Source organism: Gymnogyps californianus, chromosome 19, assembly GCF_018139145.2.
Source record: "Gymnogyps californianus isolate 813 chromosome 19, ASM1813914v2, whole genome shotgun sequence".
Classification (NCBI taxonomy): domain Eukaryota; kingdom Metazoa; phylum Chordata; class Aves; order Accipitriformes; family Cathartidae; genus Gymnogyps; species Gymnogyps californianus.
The window spans coordinates 1564083-1584003 of record NC_059489.1 but is presented as its reverse complement, the minus strand read 5'-3'; the positions used below and the strand labels follow the sequence as shown (position 1 = coordinate 1584003).

General features: G+C 53.7%; 1 protein-coding gene across 2 annotated transcripts in view; it reads right to left on the bottom strand.

Moving 5' to 3' along the window:
* The window catches only part of SLC39A11 (solute carrier family 39 member 11), a 97752-nt gene that overhangs the window by 11028 nt on the left and 66803 nt on the right, over nucleotides 1-19921 (bottom strand). For both annotated transcript variants that reach the window (XM_050908412.1, XM_050908413.1), the window contains exon 7: nucleotides 12382-12451. In XM_050908412.1, the coding sequence (XP_050764369.1) occupies nucleotides 12382-12451 (70 nt within the window). The remainder of the gene's footprint in view (nucleotides 1-12381; nucleotides 12452-19921) is intronic.

Sequence of the window (19921 nt, the reverse complement as noted above, 5' to 3'; positions counted from 1 at the left end):
AAACCTGGAACTAAACAATTTACTAACAGCTGTAGCTATAAAAGGCCCCATTATCGCATCATGTACAGGAACAATGTCTTCATTCAAATTGCTTCCCCTCCTCAGAGGGTTTATTTTTAAACCAGGCTGCTAAAGAGAGGAACAGGCCACTGGGGCTGCAAAGACGAACCTGATGTTCAAAGTGAGCTTTGTTTGGCATTATCTCGATAAGATAAACAGGGATAATGGCTTTTTCTTTCTCTGCTTTTTTCTTTGCCCTCTTTTATTTTAAGGTGAACAGGAACTGAACGGGTGCACTTTGCAGATCAAAGCTGGGCAGAAGAGACCTTTGCGGTAAGGTCCCGGAGAACACGGGATTGCCAGGTTTTGGCTTTTGGGGCTGGGGAGGGAGCGGCGCCCGATGCTTCATCCCATGGGAGCGGGGACCAGGTTCAAGGGCGGGTGCTTGCGCAGCCTGGCCCCGCCGGCCCCAGCTCACCTCCTGACTAACCCATCCTCTGCAGCACCCGCTGTGACTGCATCGCTATCCGTCCTCCGGCCAGAGCATCACGTACAGCCTGGGCTGCCACGGGGAGCCGGCCCCAGGATGCCTCCATGGTCCTCCCTGGCTCTGGGCAGCCTCCCCAGCCGCTCTCCTGCAAAACGCCAGAGGATGATGCAGACACCCAACACGGTTGCATTGAAAACCATGAGTGCCTCACCTCCAAGACGGGGTGCAGGGTGAGCCGTACCCCTGGGGAAGCATTACAACGCATTCAGCAGCTGCTGCTCATGGGTTCTTGCAAACGTAGAGCTGAAGCCTTCTCCTCTTGCAGGGCCACCACAGGCTGCTGGGCCGTTGCAGCACCCAGACATAGCTTGGCCAGAAACCATTCAGTTGGCCAACAGCACACCCGGGGAAAGGGCTGGGCAGCTCCCCACGAAGCCCTCTCTCAGGGAGGTGAGAAGCCAAAGAGCTCCACGTGGGAGCTGCTCCTGGCATCTCCCGTCCTTCAGGTTGTATCTGCAGACATAGTAACCACCACGGAAAGAGAAGAAAGCAACCATTACACAGACTTTCCCCGGAGCCAGATGTTGTTTGGGAGGCCAACTGTCTCTCATAAGCATTACAAATCAAACAAAAACCCTCCTCGGTCTAGACACTTGAGTAAGGGATAAGGAAGAAGTGAGAGAGAAGAGGAGGGGAGACTATTTATACAAATGGTGATGTAAACGCAAACAGCCAGCGAGGGATTTGCAGCCAGCAGCCCGGCTCCCAGCCAGGCTTTGGAGACCTCCCTGCTGACTTGGGAGGTCTTCTCCTCCTCCAGCCTGGGGCAATAAATAAAGGCTGCAGCACCCATCCAGCCCCAGGAGCTGGGGCCCAGCAGAGGCTGAGCTGCCACAAGCTTTCAACCCACCTGTCTTGGAGAAGGGACAGGCAAGTGAAGAAGAACGAGCATTGCCACCAAACTTGCCGGCACCAACGTGGCGAAGGAGCCTCTGACATGAGGACACAAGCCACAGAGCCCAAGGGATTCTGCTCATCCTGGCTCCACCATGGGCTGCACCACTTCAGGCAGGTTTCCCCTGCTGAGGCACTGACTTCGAGTGCCTTAAATTTTGGTTTCTGAACTTCAGGAAAGCACAAAGCACCCATTTTCTCTAGCAGCCCTCCACCTCCTGCAGTTTGGCTGCTTTTAGAAGATGCTCCCCATCTCCCTCACCCCCTGCCCAGTGCCTCTACAGGACCCAGCAGCTGGCGCACAGCTCCGCTCCGTAATTCCCTCTTTGGCATCTCCACGTGCTCCCCAGCAGCATCGCCAGCCGAGAGTGACCTCTGACAGCCGGCTGCCTCGGAAAGAGCCACTGCCCCTAAACACAGCCGTGCAATGGAAAACCAGCCCCGGTCAGCCATGTCCCCGCTTGCAAGACTCAAAGAGCAGTAACAGCATCCTCCAAAAAGCATCCCCCCACACACACACACACACCGGTGCAGGGGATGGGGGAAACAGACCCACCCCGACCTCCCCAGCCTGGCAGGAGGCAGGACCAGCATCGCGAGGCCAAGGTAAACCATTCAAGACGCAGTTCGCTGCCAAGAACCACCAAGGAGCCGCTCTCCCGGCTGGAACCTTGCCTGACGGCAGCTGCCGATCCGAAATGGGTTCCCTTTGCCAGGGCGGCTCGGCACGGCTCCCCCCGCGTCTGCTCGACAGTGGGACACAAGCGCCTTCCTACCACCCATCCATCGCCCAGGGGACCCGCAGTGCTGCAAGCAGGCGAGGGTCCTTGCTGGGGTCCAGAGACCTGGTTTGCATCGGGGAAGTCTCCCCGACAAATTTAAATTCACCCTGAACCCAGTCTCCAGCAACCCAGATTGCTGTGACCAAACCGAGCTACCACATTTTTTGAGGACCAGGAAAATGTTTGTGCTCTGCTCCTGATCGAAAGATTGGAAAACAAAGTCTCTGCTCCCTGCCCGCGTCTCTCTGCATCAGGGACGGAGCAGCAAAGCACTCTAAGACCCCAGATTTAACTCCCCGGCATTGCAACAAAATGGGAAGCAGGTCCGTCTGCAGGACGATAGATTATCCAGGCACTGCAGGAGAACAAATGTTTTCCTGGTGAGGAAAACATCTGGTAGCTTTGAAGGCAGCTCAATAAAAACACTGCAGGCCACACAGCTTTCCCACCGCATTTTTTTTGCCCGTCCTGCAGACCTGGCCACGCAAGATGACGGGAGCCGTCGGTAGCTCTGGAGCTGCTCCGGGAGAGGCTGGATGCGCTGTTGGGTTTGGTGTTATGCTGATTTCATTATTCACACAGTAATAATTTTTCTTGGATACAGGATGAAGCCAAGACATCGTGGTCAGTCTGGCTTCTGTCTGTCAGTAGTGTAAGTTTGTTTATCGAGGATAAGGAGTGGGAAGGGAGGCTATGGCTCTGTGGGCCACGGCCAGCCTATGTTCGGCCTTGCACCGGGGGCTGCTTCGTGAGATCTCACCTACACCGCAAACCAAGTGCATCGAAGCAGTCCTGCAGCATCTGCTAAGGCTTCAAACAGGAACCGGGGAACTCCATCCAAGATGACAGAGATGCTGGGAAAGGCCTCAGGATGGGAAAGCGCAGGCAGAGGCGCTGCCTGATACTGCACAGCCCTGCAAATATCTCTGGGGAGGGGGGGAAGCAGTTTGAGCCCAACTCACCTTGCTTCCCAGGCACCCGCTTCCTTTTCCTAATGACCTAGAAGAGGTGTAATACCCGTTTACAATAAAACACTGTTTTCTGATGGGCAAAGAGAGAACTACAAGGCTTTGGCAGGAGGAGCACACGTGCATCAGCTCTGCTGCGGCAGCAGGGCGAGCGCAGGGCATCTGTCCCCTTGCTGCCAAACCGAAGGCCCGGCTCTCCCGGCAAGCGATGGAGGAGAGCGCTTTCCGAACATCCACGCAGCCTCATTTCACCTGGCACCGAGACCTGCTCATCTGCCTAAATTGTGCATTTCTTCTCTTAAAGCCAATCTGCACGTTTGCACGTGGGGCTGGGACATCTGCATCCGAGGCTTCTGTTGGGACGATGCCGTTGCTGCTGGCCGGAGCCTCCTCTCCTCTCCATCTCTTCAGCCATCGCTGCTGAGGTTCATTAGCCACGATGAGAAACGCAGCAGCTGAGGAGCCACAGTCCTGTTTTGTGGCTCACCAAACCCTTCCAGACCACCTTCTCCAGAGCACCAGCCGTGGTGAAAACTCACCTTGGTACCATCCCCACCGTTCACAACAGAAAAGCCCTTGAGAAACCTACCCTACTCGTTAACTCTCACTTAGTAATAAACATCTACCTTCAGGAGAGGCTAATTAAAAGGTGCTTAATAAGCATCTTCCAACAGTTTTGTAACCAGCGGCAGCGCGCCGGGCTTTGTTCTGCACCCCGGGCAGGAGCAGCCTGGCTGCAGGAGCAGCATTTGTCTGGGATCCTGGGGAAACATGGAAATCCCCGTGCAGCCCCACCTCGCCTGCCATCAATAGGTGAGTTTTTTCCATTAGGTGTTTCTGTGCACGGCCTTGATCTGATGAAGAGGTTGGGATTCGACCCCACATTTTGATCCTACCTGAGCAACCTCTTTATTAGCTCCACTGTGGATCTATTCATAAGCAAGAGGCAGAGATTGCATGTGTGCGAACGAGAGAAAAACCCAGTGTGTCTTCTGCTGTCTCTCAGACCACAATGATTTCCATTCATTCAAAGAAAACACAGTATAAAATTTTTGCCTGGTTTCAATCTCCGTACATTAATCAAGCAGATTCCCCCCCCCCCCCCCAGCCTGAGAGACACAGCGTGGGAGGCACAGGCTGTCCCATGAAATAATATTTTCCAAGCCATAGTCAAAGTCTGCCTGTCAACTCGAAGCCTCTTTTCTGTCTGTTTTACCAAAGCTGGACAGGAAACAATCTGTGGGCACAACAGATCAAAACAAGGCCAGCATTCCCAGCAAAAAGGCCGATGAATGGGAACCATTGTGCTGCGGTGGAGGAAACATCACCATCATCATCGGGGGGGGGGGGGGGGGGGGAATAATATCTATTTACATCACTTCCACACTCACACCCGCTCTCCAGCTGCCCTAAATAGGAGCTTTCATTCAGGAGATAGCCAGGGCAGGTGGGATGCCGGTGGGAGCTCCGGTGCCACGATGCGATGGTCTGTCGGCACCGAAAGCGCTTTGCAAGTCGAGTTGTGCTGGGGAAGGGCAAGCCCAAGTTAAACATTACAGCCACAAAAACGTGCACTTTTCCCCTTCCTTGCATCCGCGGCGAGCAGGGCTCAGACCCCGGACAAAACATTACCTGCAGCTTGCAGAAGAGGATGCAACAAACTCTTTGGTGGGATCTGGGTGCTGCTGAAGGGGAGAAGGAATCCGTCCCTGCCCTGAGGAGCTTGGGGTTTAGGTGAGAAAAGCTCACCGGGTGCAGGTCCACCTCGCTCAGGAGGGTCCCAGACCCAGCAGTGCTGTGCCCAGGAAAAGAGGGTGCTGAGGGGGTGACACCCACAGGGGGAGACGCCTCTGCTCCCCACCCGAGTGCCAAGGGGTTCCCCTGCCGCTGGCTCACCCTCCGACTGCTGCAGCTGCTAAAGGGGATCCACGTGAACCCCGAGAATCGCTCCCCAGCCACGCAGGGAAAGCTGCCGTCGTCACCGTGAACAGAGCCCCCACAACTCCCTCTGCCTTAAACCAGAGGCAGCAACCGATACCCCGCAGCCCCCACCCCTAAACGTACTCGGCTTCATCCTAAGGCAGAGGTTTGCCAAAATTTGCCTACACCATTTTTAACCTCTCTAAATTATTTGTATCCGTGGTATCCTAGGAAGACCCGGTGCCTGGACCACCCATGGCTTAACAAAACATTTCACTTTATTTTTCAAACTTTTAGTCTTTTATATATTTCATCTGCTCAAAGTAATTTACTGCATTTAACTCGATATTGGTTTCAGTTATTTGAACATTCTCTCGCATCTGAAAGAGCAGCCCTCTGCTAGGCATTTTGCCAGCGAAAAAAGCCACATTTGGGAGTCCCGTTAGCTCCAGGGCTTGCCCTACAGCGGTGCAAAACCATGAATCAGCCCCAAATCTGCCGAGAGCAGGCTGATAGGAACATGGATGTTACCACCTAGTGTCAGACGGGAGAGGAGCAGCAACCCGGGATGGGGACGGGGATGGCTCGGCTGCGGCTCTTGCCCTGCAGAAACCGCCGGTGTTGGACTGCGAGCCCAGAGCCGGCATCCCGGTCATCTCAGCTTTCCTGGCCGTCAGCAGGGACATGAGCTTTCTACTCCTGTAACAGGGGTGGATTTAAAAATAAAAATGCACGATGCACTTTTGGAGAGAAGGCACAGCCAGCACAGAGATGCGCCAGCAACAAAAACGCAGAACATAACAGACACGTGGGGACGGGGCACCAGGCTCGGCTGTTCAAACCATCGCACAGGGAGGTATTTAGTGAAACAAGCACAGCAAACGTACAGCAAAGGAGATGAACGCTTTTTCAGACAAGGCAGGAGTCGCCCGTCGTCTCAGCACGGTTAGCCCCGTTAGCCCGGTGCATATCGCGGCAAAGCCGAAAGGCTGCGGGTGCACCCACGTGGGCAGGAGCTCCGGCCCCGGGCTGGGGACGGCTCGCAACACTGGCTGAAATGAAAATTAAATGATCCCTCTGTCAAACTTAGACCTCACTGATTACCCAGGACCTGAAAAAGCTACTGCAGCTGAAATCATCTTTTTTTTTTTAATTTTATTTTCTGGCACATACTGTCCCTTGTGACCGGACTTAGCCTCGTGCTGCGACAAAGGCCGCTTTCTTACAGAGTTAACGCTGCAGCACACCATGACCCCGCAGCTCCCGTGTTGCGTCGCATGAGAACAGACAGCAGCTCCGGTCCCCGGGGACCCCCGTCCCCCCAGGACCCCCATCCTCAAAGGATGCTCTGTCCCTGCAGACACCCCCGGGCTGCAGCCAGGCACTGCGGTGCTCACGTACCCCCTGTCCTACGACGGGGAGGAAGCCTGAACCAAAGCACAAAGGGCCACGAGACGGCCGGTGAGGGCAGGGGAGCTGGAGAGGGGAGAAGAGGCGGCATCCGAGCAAAGAGCACAGTTTGCAACACGTGCTTACAAAGATCCTAGCAAAAAGTACACTGGCAATCCTGTTTCCAGCGTTTCCCAGTAGCTACGGCCTTGATTTTCCAGCCTTAATAATAACCTTTTATCAAATTTTTACAATTATACACACAAACAACATTAAAATAATACTGAGGCTACAAAATGAAACACTCAGAGGTTACACCCACGCAGCCACCATACGCTACACGTAACACGAAGACTTGGGAGGGAAGAGCCCCTGTGCACCCGCGCTCGAGGGAAAACCGGCACGCGGAGATTATTTCCACTGGAAGAGCATCCCGAGTGCACAGGCTTCACATCCCAGCTGGAAAGCAGCTCGGCTGGGGGAAACGCGGGTACCAGCCGGTGAAACGCCCGCTGCCTGTGCTGCCAGCCGGTGACGCAGTGAATATCCTATCTGCTGGGAAAACGTCGCTGTGATTCCTTACAGAGGAGCAGATCGGCCAGAGAGGGACTGGCAGAGAAAAATCGAGACAGTTCAGAGTTAATTGTGTAACAGATTCCCTCTTGCTCCCCAGATTAAGCAGCCAAGGAAGCCATCTGAGTCCAGGCACCGCTCACTGCATAGATGAGACCGGTCGCAGAAACTGTCCTGCTGTCACCACTCGCCCCTGTCTCCCCCCACCGCTGCCGTCCAGAGGCGAAGCCCTCGCTCTCCATCCACCTCCTCAGGGCAGTGGGTCCGTATCTTAAAGACATTCCCAAACCTTTCTCCTGTTAAAAGCAAAATTGCTGGCACAGGCTTTTTACGGTAGTTTTCTGTTCACTCTGCAGTATAATGCAGGTACGTTCAGGAGTTCCTGCAATCCTGACCAAGGAAATTAATTTTATGGTGAATTCCTCTTTGACAGAAAAAAATTCACAGGAAGTAGTAACGCTCCCTAAGAAAATGTATTTGGCTTTTGCGTGCTTGCATACAGCACGATTACAAGCTGCCTCCTGCTTTCAGAAAGCAAATAGCACAGGGAGGATTTGTAACGGGCAAGAAGCAGAACCAGGCTCCTACATCCCCGCTCCTCCCCCCTAGGACCCCCCTCTGCTCCCCCCAAACCCAGTCATCACTCCAAGGCACTGGCATGATGCTGGGAGGGATGGGGAGAGGGATAACCAGCCCCTTGTGCTGAGTCTCAAAGGAAGAGCCTCTGATGGGGGGAGGCGGGGAGAGAAAAAGAGAGGTCCCCAGGGACCCCACCTCCCCCTCCGCTCTTGTGTTTCCAGCCAAGGCAGGAGCTCCCACTGCATGGGGAGGGGATGCAGGAGTGGAGATGCTGCAGGTTCCTGGGTGCCAACACAGTGGCATCAAGGCATGTCCCAAGAGAAGGAATGTGGTCCAGAGGGGATGGCGGAGTGGGCCTGTGGGATCTCCTCCCTGCCAGCCCCGGACCCCACCTCGCAGCTGCCCAGCGTTGTAGGCATAACCCCCATGGGATGAGGGGCTCAAGGTCACCCCAGGGCTCATTGGTGGGTGCTTTTGTCCTCTAAAAGACACAGCAGGGACTTGGAGAGAGGGAGACCACCCCGACACACGCTACTCCCCTGCACCGCACCTCCGGCGGACGGAGACGTGCGGAGCGTGGGCAGCAGCGGGGACCTGCCCCAGCCCCTCTCTTCCTACACCCAGCCCCGGGGAAGGCACCGACAAAGTGCACCAGTGTTGGACAGCCCTGCCTGCACCCCTGCCTGCTCTCCTGCCCGCTCTGCATCCCCAGAGCAGCCAAGGGAAGTGCAAATTCAGCTTGTCTTGATCTCAGCAGCTCCAGCCCCATCTGGTTCCTGTTAAATCAGCCACACAAGGTGGAGAGGGTTTCCTCCCCCCACGCTATAGTGTGCAAAGAGGGGGAGGTAAAACAGCTTTTTTAAGACATGGCTGCCCTTCTCTTTACCTTCCTGCCTGGAAGGCAGCCAGGAGCAGCTCATGCCTCCCTGCTCACATCTGGAGGGGACCCTCCCCTCCCGGGGCTCGCTCCACACCCCACACTGGGCACTGCTCCTCCACCCCGGGCACACACTCGCTCTGGGTCTCGCTCCTCTTCTGTCACCGCAGCAGCTTTGTCCTGAGCCGCTATTTCCAGCCCGTGGAACTTTCCAATGTTTTTATCCTTGCGAGGAACTGGGCAGGCAAACCGCAGTCCCGCAGCAGGGAGGGAGGGATGCTCCACAGCAGGGAGGGATGCTCCGCAGCAGCCTGCTCCTGCCTGAGGACGAGCAGCAGCTGAGCCCCCCCTCGGGAAACACCCCCAAAGCAGACGTTAGGTCGTCCTAAGCCCCGTCTAAACTGCCATAAAACCTCTATCACCTTTCCGAAAAAGGCTCGAGTGTGCTGCCCAGCCGAAGGAGAACCGATACCCACCTGCACACAAAAGCAAAGATCCAACCCCACCGCGGAGACCCCACCTTCCTCGGGCACGGGACTGCGTTTTGCTGGCATCCCCTGACAGGCCAAGTAACATGGGTTCCCCCCAAGCCACAAGTCATAAATGAAACAACTCGCAAGGCGAGGGGCTGTAATCCCAGGGTGAGCCCTGGCACCGGCGGAGAGGAGCCGTGGAGGAGCGAGATCGCAGGAACGGAGCCTGCACACCCGGTGGCAGCAAAGAAACGCGGACGAGTGCGGGCAGGGGCCTGGCAGGCAGCACCGAGATGCTCCGAGGAGATGGGATGGATGGAGGAGCCCAGAGGGCCAGATCCTGCAAGCACAGAGGTAAGGGGCAGGACCCTACCAGAGCCCAGAGAGTCAGGGAATGGCAGAGGTGATGCCAGCACATGCAAAGCACTGGGTGTTTTAAAAGGTGAGAATCCCACCCTGCTTCCTAATCATCCTTTTTTGTTTTTTAACCAAACCCCAAAGCGTCCCCCTGACTCAGACCATCAGCTGCGGGTCTACGTCTGCAGTGCTCTGCTTACACTGCCCGTGCTGGTGCTCACCGGCCCCCGCGGCTCCCAACCGGCCCCGTCTCTGCAGCACGCCCAGCGCCCACTGTGCTTTAAAACCCAAAAATTGTTCCTCGCCATGCTCAGCCAGGGCTGAGCTCTGCACCGGCACAGCCCCAAGCGCACGGCCAGGGCGGGAGCCCTGCAGCATCCCTCCTTCCACGGGCAGGCAGCACCGAGAAACCTTCCAACCGCCGGTGCAGGGGAAAGTCCTCAGCCTAGGAAAAGGCTCACAGGATCCCTGCAAGGTATCGGGAACAGGGTGTTAACCCTCATCCAAACAAAGCTGGGGAACATTGCTGTGCTACGTGAAAAAAGCAAAGCACTTGGGACCACGACGGATGGCCGAGGCAGGCAGGGACCCTTTTGCAACACCCATCCTCGAGCTGCTCCGGGAAACAGGGGTTCACCCGGAGAGATTGCTCGACAGCAAACCAGAGCAGCACCTGGCTGCTTGCAACGCCCAGACGTCACTGCTGCTGCACCGCTGCGGTTTGCAGAGCGGCCAGTGCTCTCCCCTTCTTCCTAATGGTCTCTCTGCAAACACGCCGCTTATTTGCAAAGCCCGTGGCTCTGAAAACAGCCCTTCAGGATACAGCACGGCCGTGTCTCACCAGGGCCCTAGAACAAGCTGGAATGAATTCAGGCTCCTGCTGAGATTTCACCGCTCTGGGAGCAATGCAATCAGGTAGCGCTTCCCCAAGCAAGCCAGCATTTATTCATCAAGCACAAGTCAGCAAGGAAGGTCCTCTGATTAGCATGGACAAGTCACAGCCAACCCTGGAAATATCTACCAGCCACTGCAAGCATCCCCAGGCATCTGCATCTTTTGCTCGGGCTTCGAGCACGTCGGAGCATTCATAAATACTTTTGCACGATTCAAGGTTGGAAGGAGTAAGCCTTCCTGAGAGGCAGCTCACCCCAGCTCCAGCTCAGCTTGCTGCTAACGTGGTTAGTCACACCCAGGGGGAAGCAGAAGCAGAACGCAGGAGGTAAACCGAGTCATGCAGCTGTTTCATTAAAACGCTATTTCAAAAGGATGGACACGAGGGGGATCACGACTGTCATGTCCCCTAAGAGCTGAGGTTGGCCAAGGAGCAATTTCCCCTCCGGATGTGTCAAAAGAGTTAGCTCTATTTTGCACGTTAGCTCACATCAAGTATAATTCCACTGCTGTTCTTTAAGCCTACATAACACAAATTAGCCACCTAAAATTTTACTCTTGGATATTTCCAAATGGCTTCACGGCAGAGCGGCTACACTGAGCAATTTTCGGGCTGCCCGCAAATGACAGTGACAAACAGATTGATGGCAATGAAGTTATTTTGTCTCCTTTCGCAGCTGACTAAATTTGCGTTGGTATTTTCATGGTACAGACTCCACCTTTCATCTAACATGATTAATGCTGTTGTAAATACAGAGAAAGAACCAGCTGCTTCTGGCTTCTTAGCTTCTACTGAGCAGCTGATTAAAAAAAGTCCTTTTGTTCAAGCATCTCTAGAGCCTCTGCAGACTTTATGAAGAGCCTTTTATTTCAAAAGGTTAGAGAAACGCGGCGTCTAGAGCTCGTGTCTCCTGCTTTTCTCACCACAAATCTGGATGGTACCTGCTGCAATTGAAGTGCCTGGGGCAGTGCACCCAGTGCCAGCCCGCGCTGTCAGGATGCCCATCAGCCAGGGATGTAACAGGGCATCGGGTACAGAAGGTTTTGCTCGTGTCTTTGCAGGGTCCTCGCAAGCGCAGCTTGTGCTCAGCCAGAGAAGGGGCTGGACAACCTGGAGGGCTCCAAAACCAGCCCCGGGGCCCTGCAGATCCTCTGGCAGGAACAAGGCAGCCGAGACATAACGGCACTTTCATCCACGAGCCGTAAGGGCTGGGCAGGTTATTCACAGACCGAACATGCTGCATGTCCCCAAACCACATAAATTACAGCGTGGGTCTGGTAAACAAAGGGCGAAGGGAACATGGTGTGCCATGAGCCTCGGGTGTAAAGTTCAAACAGAAAAAGAAAAAGCTTTTAGTAACGGCACATCGAGGAGCCTCGGCAGGAGGGTGCCGTTTGCAAGCCAGCCGCCAAGAGGTGCCAGCAGCTCTTCCAGAGCCGAGGCAGCTCCTCCGGCTCCCGCTTCGCACCACATTTCTTCCTTTCTCCCATGTCTTTAGCAATGCCCCCCCGCGTCAGCCCAGTTTGCTCCCGCTTGGTATGAAAATGCACCCGAAGCCCAAACCCCTAGCCCCCAAGGGAGTTTGAAGGAGCTGAATTAACCCCCCACGTTCATACCAGTCCCGGAGAGAAGCACAAAAGGTTTTGCCTGGTAGCACAGGGGCAACGCTGGCGCTGCCGAAAACAGAGCCAGGTGAGAGTGGCTGCTGGTGAGGCTGGAGCAGGCGAGCAGGGATGCCGGGAGCAGGCAAGCAGGGATGCCGGGAGGATTGAGGGTCTTTATTGCCACCAAGTCTAGTGGCCCTGCTTGGCACGAACAGAAAACAAAGCTACCGCACGCTTTCCAACAGCTCTGGCAGCTGCTCCTACCCGTTGGGGATGCTGCTTTTGTGGAAAATCTCAGCGTTTCTCTGTCATGTCTGACAAGCACAACCACTAGGAAAACGCAACAGCGCTAGGAATTTCTTCTGCTCCTTCTGCCCACACTTGTGCTTCCAGACAAGTTTCAGTCAATGCACCTCCAACCACCCTGGCTCGGGAGCAATGTGGGACAGACAGACAACCTCCAAGAGGCAAAGGCGTGCACAAAACCTGGTGCACACAGAGCAGAAGCAGTGTTGTGGCTTACCTGGCGCTTTGGAAGGTCGCAGACGCAGATTTTCCAATAGCCCCGAATCCAACTCCCACTGCCAGACCCTCTGAAATAGGAAGGAAAAAACCAGTAAGGTCAAACCCTACAACAGCCGTGAGACTGTCCCTCCTCCTGCGCTCCAACAGAGCAAAGACTGGCGTGAGCAGGAAAGCAGGACTCCGGGCCGGGTCATTACCCTTCTCGTTTTAATCTAAATTCATTTAACCTAAGCTCAATGCAAGAGCCTGCCATGCTGCCCGGGGTACTTTTCCACTATGAACCCAAACCAACAGTTTCTCGGGAAGCCAACAGAGAGGAGAGATTTCTGTGTTTATAAGTGCACTGGAGGGGAAAAGATCACAATCCCCAGCAGCTGAAATGCTCTTTTAATAAGGAGCATAGCAGTGCAAAACACCAAAGTCTGTTCAAAAAGGTTCAGGCTCAGCAAACCTCTCTGCAGAGAGGCGTCCCTGCAAGGTGCAGACGAATTGGTGCCACGGGGGGTTGCAGAAGAACCAAACACCACTTCTCCCATGAAGTCCCCAGGAGCTGCGCTGAGCCAGGACCAGGCTCCCAGCAATGCCACCTCCCCGGTTTCTGGTCTCCCCGTGCCCAAATACCAGCACAACGCTTGTACAGACAGTCTCCAAAGCAGAAGGAAACCCAAACTCCACAAGAAAATTCCCACCTTGCAGATTATTTTAGATTACAGTTAATCCCATAATTTTAGATTACAGTTATTCCCATAAACCAGCCCAGAAGCCTTCCCAGGAGGGCAGCGGGTGCGAGAGACCTGCGATCCCACGCTGCCTCCTCCATGCAGCTCCTCGGGGATAACTGCTCCATCCTTCCCCGCTCCACTCTTGCCCTTTCTCAAACTTTTCTTACCCTCCCACCACTGGCACAGCTCCCTCATCTCTCCCAGAAAAAAATAGAAAAAAAAAAAAAAAAATCTTATTTTCAGAAAGCATCGAACCACTGCTACTTTTTTTCCTTTGTTCAAAATCCCCATTTTTGTTTTTCCAGCCTCTCTGGTATTGCTCCGCTCGGAGCAAGGCGGGAGCGGGGGAGAACATTCAAAGAACAAAAGCAAACCTGTTTGTGTAGCTGGCTGGGTTTTACAGCCTTCAAAGGAGGCAATTACCTGCTCCAGCTGCCGGCAGCCACGCAAGGGGACAGTGGGGACTATTCAGATGAGCATTCAAACAGGTTGAAAATGTCACTGAGGGTGTTTACCTGTGTACTGGAGGATAAGGTCTCAGAAGAAGAGGGCTGTGTGTGTGTGTTTGTGGTCTTCTGAATTTCCAGTTGCCTTGGAAACACATCATAAAAATCAGCGCTAACTCGGATAATCGCAGCATTTGCATCCTTGAGTCCAGGCTGAGCACGGAGAACTGGAACACTCAACAACTCCTCAGAGCCCTGATCCAAGGCTTGTGCCAAGGCTCAGGACAGAGACAGGGAAAACGAGAGCAGCAATCAACCTTGCATACAGGGTTACAGGGCAAGGAGACTCCGAATTGTCCCCAAAATGCCACGACTGGATGATAACTCCATCGAGTGAACCAGCCAGAGGAACCGAGGCACACGCCAGACCCGGGATGGATCACACACTCGTGCAAAGTGCTCACACCACCCCAACAGCACCCACCCGGGAGACGGGCGAGCACCCAGGGGCAGGGGCAGAGCCGTGGAGGCTGCGGTTGCCGAAGGGGCTGCACCTGCCGGTGGTGATGGCTTTGAAGGTCTCTGCTCTGCAGGCAGTTAAGCAAACTTTGGGAGGCAGATATTTTTAAAGATGTTTAATGGCTGTGCTCAGTACGGCTATGAGGATGTAATGAAGCTCCACACAAATGGGTCTGGCACTGCTCTTCCGAAAGATTTCTTTTTAAGTGAGACTTGCCCAGAGAGCAAAATTCAAAAGGACAAAAGTGCTCATTTGTGTGAATAATGAAAATAGCTTTGACAGAGAGGAAAAACCACAACGATTTCCCTGCTGCAAAGCAAGTCTCATGGAATAAGAAACTCAGCAGCACAATTAATGAAAGTACAAATTACATATACATGGAAACAAATTATGGGAAATTAAAATCAACAGATGGTGCGTAGTGAACTGCTTATTTGGAGAGGGAGAAGCAGCCGATGGTGGAAGCTACAGCACGGTGGAGATGCTCACCAGCGCGGAGAGGAGGAGGTGACACAGCAGCCGCTGGCCATGGGCTTGTCCAGGTCCCCACTTCCCACGAGAAGACACGAGAGCCGGGGCAGGACAAGTACGACCACGAATTGGCCAACGGGCTGCTGACCCCAGAGCATCCGATGGGAACACACAGCCAAGCAAGTCTGGTGTCACGTGTGGTCCAGAAACAGCAGGGACCCCAGCACATCCCATGGTCACTGCTGATGCTTAGGAAGCCTCTAATTATGTACAGTAGATATTGTGTGACACACTCAGCCCATTGCTGAGATATGTTTCAAGTATTTTGTTTAGAAAAGCCTGCCAAGATCACACAATAACTTCACCGCTTCAATAACACAGGTTCAGCCTCTTTCAAAGAAGATGTCAAACCTCAAAACGACTCCGTTTTGCAGGTAAACAAGCAGATACACAAAAGATTTACGAAAACGAACAGAAGGAGCTTGCTGCCAGTCTGCCCACACTCAGAGCTCACAGCCAGCTCAGCCCTCCGGGTGCAGCCCCTCTCTCAGGTATGCCGCACATACTCAAATTATAAATAGCCTAAGCAGCTTCTTCAGATGGGAAAAGACACAAAAAGAGAAAGGTTAATGTTTCTGTGTCAACCACTTACAGATACGCTGCGCTGAAGGCTCTGCAAATGGATGACTAGGACATTAGGTCACTGAAGATGGGTACGGGAGAGCAGATCTCCTTACCCACTGAAGGCTCCAACATCAGCTTGAAGAATAAGCTGCACGATTTCTGGTTCTTGCACCATCACGAGCAAAGGCAAAGGGGAGCACAGTCCCGGACAACCCTGAACGACTGAAGGATTTACGGTGGGCCACCACTCTGCGGAGGGCAAGGCAAAAGCCCCACAGGTTGGGATTGTGGAAGAGGGTGGAAGGCAGGCGTGCGTGTCCCACAGGAAACCTTCCCAGGTCAGAGAGGGTTTCTCCAAGGATTTCAGCGGCTGAAGCAGTTGTCAGCCCCTCTTGCAACTGGTGATGGAGCTGCAAGAGCCGGAGGGTTCGCACAACCCTGTTAGCTGGAGAGCTCGCATGGTGAAGGCGCCAGGCTGGGGTGTTAATTCGGCATCTCCTCGCAGAGTTGCAGAACAAAGAAAGAAAAATATGACCAATCTCAGCCACTGTCAAGAAGATGCTTCTATTTAACCTAAACAAAGGGATTTTGCCTCTCTTGGGCTTCCTTGGCATTACAATTCAAGACGCTTTATCCTGATAAGGCATTACCCAGGGATCAGACTAATCCTACGCTAACTTAAGGATCAGCTACAGACCTCTCAGTCGGCAGTGCTCGTTGCAATGGCATTTTTTCCTCTCTGCTTGTTTTCCGAGGAAAGAAAAAAAAGCTGCAAAACCTCAAACTGAAAAGCGATAACCATGCTGGAGGGTCACTACAGAGATTCCTGTTGTTAATGCCAGACAGCTACGGGTTGTGTTATGGCAGCCTGCTGATTGCGGTGGCGAGGGCAAAAAGCATGATATCCGTAGGTCTCCTTACATACTACATCTGATATGCAGACCTGATCTAAACCAGGGCGTCTTCATAGCACCACGGACCATCCACCGGCTCCAAAGCCAAGGGGAACCCATTTTCCCTGCCCTGGGAGCTCATACCATCTCTGGGGCCAAGCCCTGCCATCCTCCTCCACTCTCCCTCAGCTTCTGGCTGTCGCTTTGCGCAGGATCAGCTCCCTCCTCCGCAGCCTCAGAGGGCACGTTCAGAGCCACGTGGATGGTAGCCACGGGCACAGCAGGAGAGGACCACGCAGGAGCAGGGACAGCATGAAGGGCTAAGCAAGAGCGTTGCTCTGAGCCCAAAAAGCATCTTCACAGGGAAAGCAGCCAGTGCAAAATTTGGAAAGGAAAAGCCAAGAGGGAACACCACAGCAAGGAGGAGTCGGTGCAAAGGGAAGGACCGTGGAAAGGGGAGCAGAGCAAAGCTAGATGAGCACAGAGTCATGTCAAGGCACCACAGGCAGGCGGAAGGTGATGGCGCGGTACGACACGACGGCTGCAGCACTGAGCAGAGCAGCCGAGGAGAGATTTACGCAGCGCATGAAAAGCTGGCAAGGAGGACGTCAGCCAAGGGAGCAAAGTGAAGGCCACGCTGCTCCCAGAGCACCTCTGACACCTTCACGCTTGGCCTGAGGTCCCCAGCTCCCTCGACACTCATCTACCAGCATTCAAGCACCAGCGAGCAGAGGGGACTCGGATGTGCGCAGCATGCTGTTACAGTTCTGGTTTTATTTTTACTTTAATTTCACTTCAGTGCCCCATCAGCAGAGCTGCAAAACAGCACAAGATGTTCCGTCTCATTTTGCCAGGAGGACAGTGACAACATTCCCGTCTGCTCTAATCCACAGGAGCACACGAATTAGCTGGGATGGGCTTTGGGATGAGACCCAGCACTGATCCATCTCCTTTCCCTCGGCGTGGAAAGCTCTGCACGCTCCCACTTCACGCTGGGATGTTCCTGGGGAGGCCAAAGCTCTGCAGCCCCGAGAGGACTGCGTGGGCTCCTGAGATGGTGCATCACTGCGGTGCTCTGGGCTACAGGAGGGTGTCCTGCCTTTGGAACAGCCCAAAAAAAAGTGCCTAGTGCTGCACTTTCCAGGGAACTCTTCTCCTTGGCAGGGAGGAGAGGAAGGCTTGCTCAGGCAGGAGCGAGGTGCTGGCATCAAGGCAGCCCACAGTAGACGTGGGACAGTCCTGGGGCGCCTGGACGTGGCTCTGCGCTGCCAGTTCCTAACCAGCCCTGATACCAAAGATCTGGATGAGGATAATGTATAAAATACACATATAACTTTAAAAAGGAGAGATTTACTGAAGAGATGCTTCTACTTTGAAAGCAGAAGGCTCAGTCATTAACAGAGATAGCTCTGGCCAGCCCAGACTCGCTGCTCAGGTACGCACTGACGGTGCTGTATGTGTTCGATCAAAGGGGAGGAAACCCCCAAACTACGCAGAATTCAGGAAACTTAAGAGAGATTGAACTCACCCGGGAAGCTGCTTTGCTTTCCCTGGTCTGAAATTTGGTTTTGCCCGCTTTCCCCAGTCTGAAATCGCCTTCTGCCGCTGCCCACAGCATTGAACGCTGTTTCTTTGCTCTCGCGCTCTCCAATATCTATTTTCCAAGAAGCACTGGCTCCAGCCTTGCCCAGAGCGGCCGGCCGTGCGGAGAGCACCCGCTTCCAGGCTCACATAGCAGGGCTCGTCCCCCAGCACCTTCGGCTGCAAATGCCACACGAGCCTTAAGTTCAAAGGATCAACTTGAAAGTGGAATGGCTGATTCCATCCCATCAAACCTCTCCCTTATCACCCACCACCCGAGTCCGCAAAAGCTTGGCAAGCTGAAAGAACCGGGTGAAATTAAGCAGGCTGCAATTTTAAATCCTATTCAGGGCAGCTTATGCAGCCAGGCAGGGATCACAGCCCTCCACCGCCCGCTCTCCGTCTTGATCAGCAGCCAGAAAAACCCTCCTGCAAAATCCAGGGTCCGGGTTCGCAGAGCTCACCGAGCTCCTGCCCTTGCCAGCTCCGTTTTCAAGCATGAAATGAGCTTCGCAGCCACCGCGGGAAGCCACTCGTAATCCTCGGGAGAAGGCCTGTTCACAATAACAACCGAAAATAAAAGCCCTTCAGATTCCCTAGAAATCCAAATGAGTAAATAGCAAGCATCGCTCACAGGGCCTTGATAAATTACAGCGGCAAGTAAATTAACCCCAGTTATTATGTTACTCTTATATGCCATAAAGAGCAAGAAAATGAACATAGGCTGTAGACAGAGAACAATATCCTACAGGAATGTTAAAAAAAAAAAAAAAGCATCCACTAACAAAATTCACTTTTCTCTCCAAATCAGTTTGTCATCACATAGGCAGGATTTCAGGAATAAAGAAAATGAAATCGCAGGATCCCGGAGTTCGTGCCTTGTCTGGGATCACCGCTATAACACGTGTCTCTCTTGCAGGCAGCAATGCCGCTCGCCTGCCCTCTGCTCGGTCTCGTCTCGCATACGAACGCGGCAGTGGGCAGAGCGCACCGGGATGCGACAGGCAGACCTGACAGCCTGCTCTTGTGGAACAGCATCAGAGGTGTTAGGGGTTTTTCCTCCCCCCCCCCCTTCTCTTGATGTACAAGCAGGTTAGGACAGCAGTGAGAGGGGAATACAGACCCGCTCGTTATCCGTTAGTTTATCCCACGCCTCCCGCTCTCCGAGAGGATGCGCTCGGTAGGGTGCTGGCAGCACAGCCCACCCGTCACCCACCCATGGGCATCTTTGCCTAAAAAATACCCTTGCAGGAAACTCCTCTGGAGATGCAGCACGGCGCTCCCAGGCAGGCAGGGGAGGAGGAGGAGGATCCGCGGTGACAATAAAACAAGAAGCAACTCACAGATGCCACAGTCTGAGCGGAGGGAAAATCTTGGGCTTGGAAGGAGGGAAAAGATTAGAGGAAAAGCAGGTTTGTAAATAACTTCTACCTACAGCAGAGATACCACAGCTCTGCCTGCCGGCGACATTGGATTTCTGGGGCGGATAAGGAGAGCACAGCACAGCAGAGGTTTGTGCCTGCAGAGCTTTGAAAGAAATGGAAAGAATTATGGATTTAACAGCAGTAAATGCCTTTCTTTGTGAGCAAAGGAAAGAGTCTGCGATGCTGAGAATACCCTTTACATGAGCTAACGCACACTCGATGCAACACAGGACTGTGGGCACCAAGATGGATGCCGGGCCAGAGACACGCTCGCAGGGTTCATTGCAAAAGCATCCTCTGGTTAAATGAAGCAAGCACCGCTGGGCTCACAAACGGCTGCCCAAGACCTTCTCCTCGGTCATGCCAAATATTGCAACAGCCGCACGTACCTTAGTGCTTTCCCCTGACCCATGCTCCACCTGCAAGGCTGGGACCCCACGTCCCCCACCAGCGCCTCGAGCCTGGCAGCAGCGTTAATGGAGCTGGGAGGAACATTATCTCCTCCTGCGAGGATTTATGAAGCTAATTCTCCTGGGTCAGCAAACGAACACGCTTCCTTTAGGAAGGTACTACGTATACCAACATGTCATCAATTATTCATCCTGCTCTTCGAAGAACTGTTAAGTTCCTAGTGGGAAATTAATCTTGCTATAATGAGGTCTGTATTTCTATGAGAGTTTAAGCATGTCCCTGTCGCCACTATTCAAACTCCAAGTTTTTTTCCCCCAAGATTGAATTCCAGTTCCCTCTAGGTAACATCGTTTTGCCAGTACTGCCCAAGAAAGCGCAGAGATTACCAGATTTCAGTGATTTTCATGTTTCTAGGTGTCCTGGTTTCGGCTGCGATTGAGTTAATT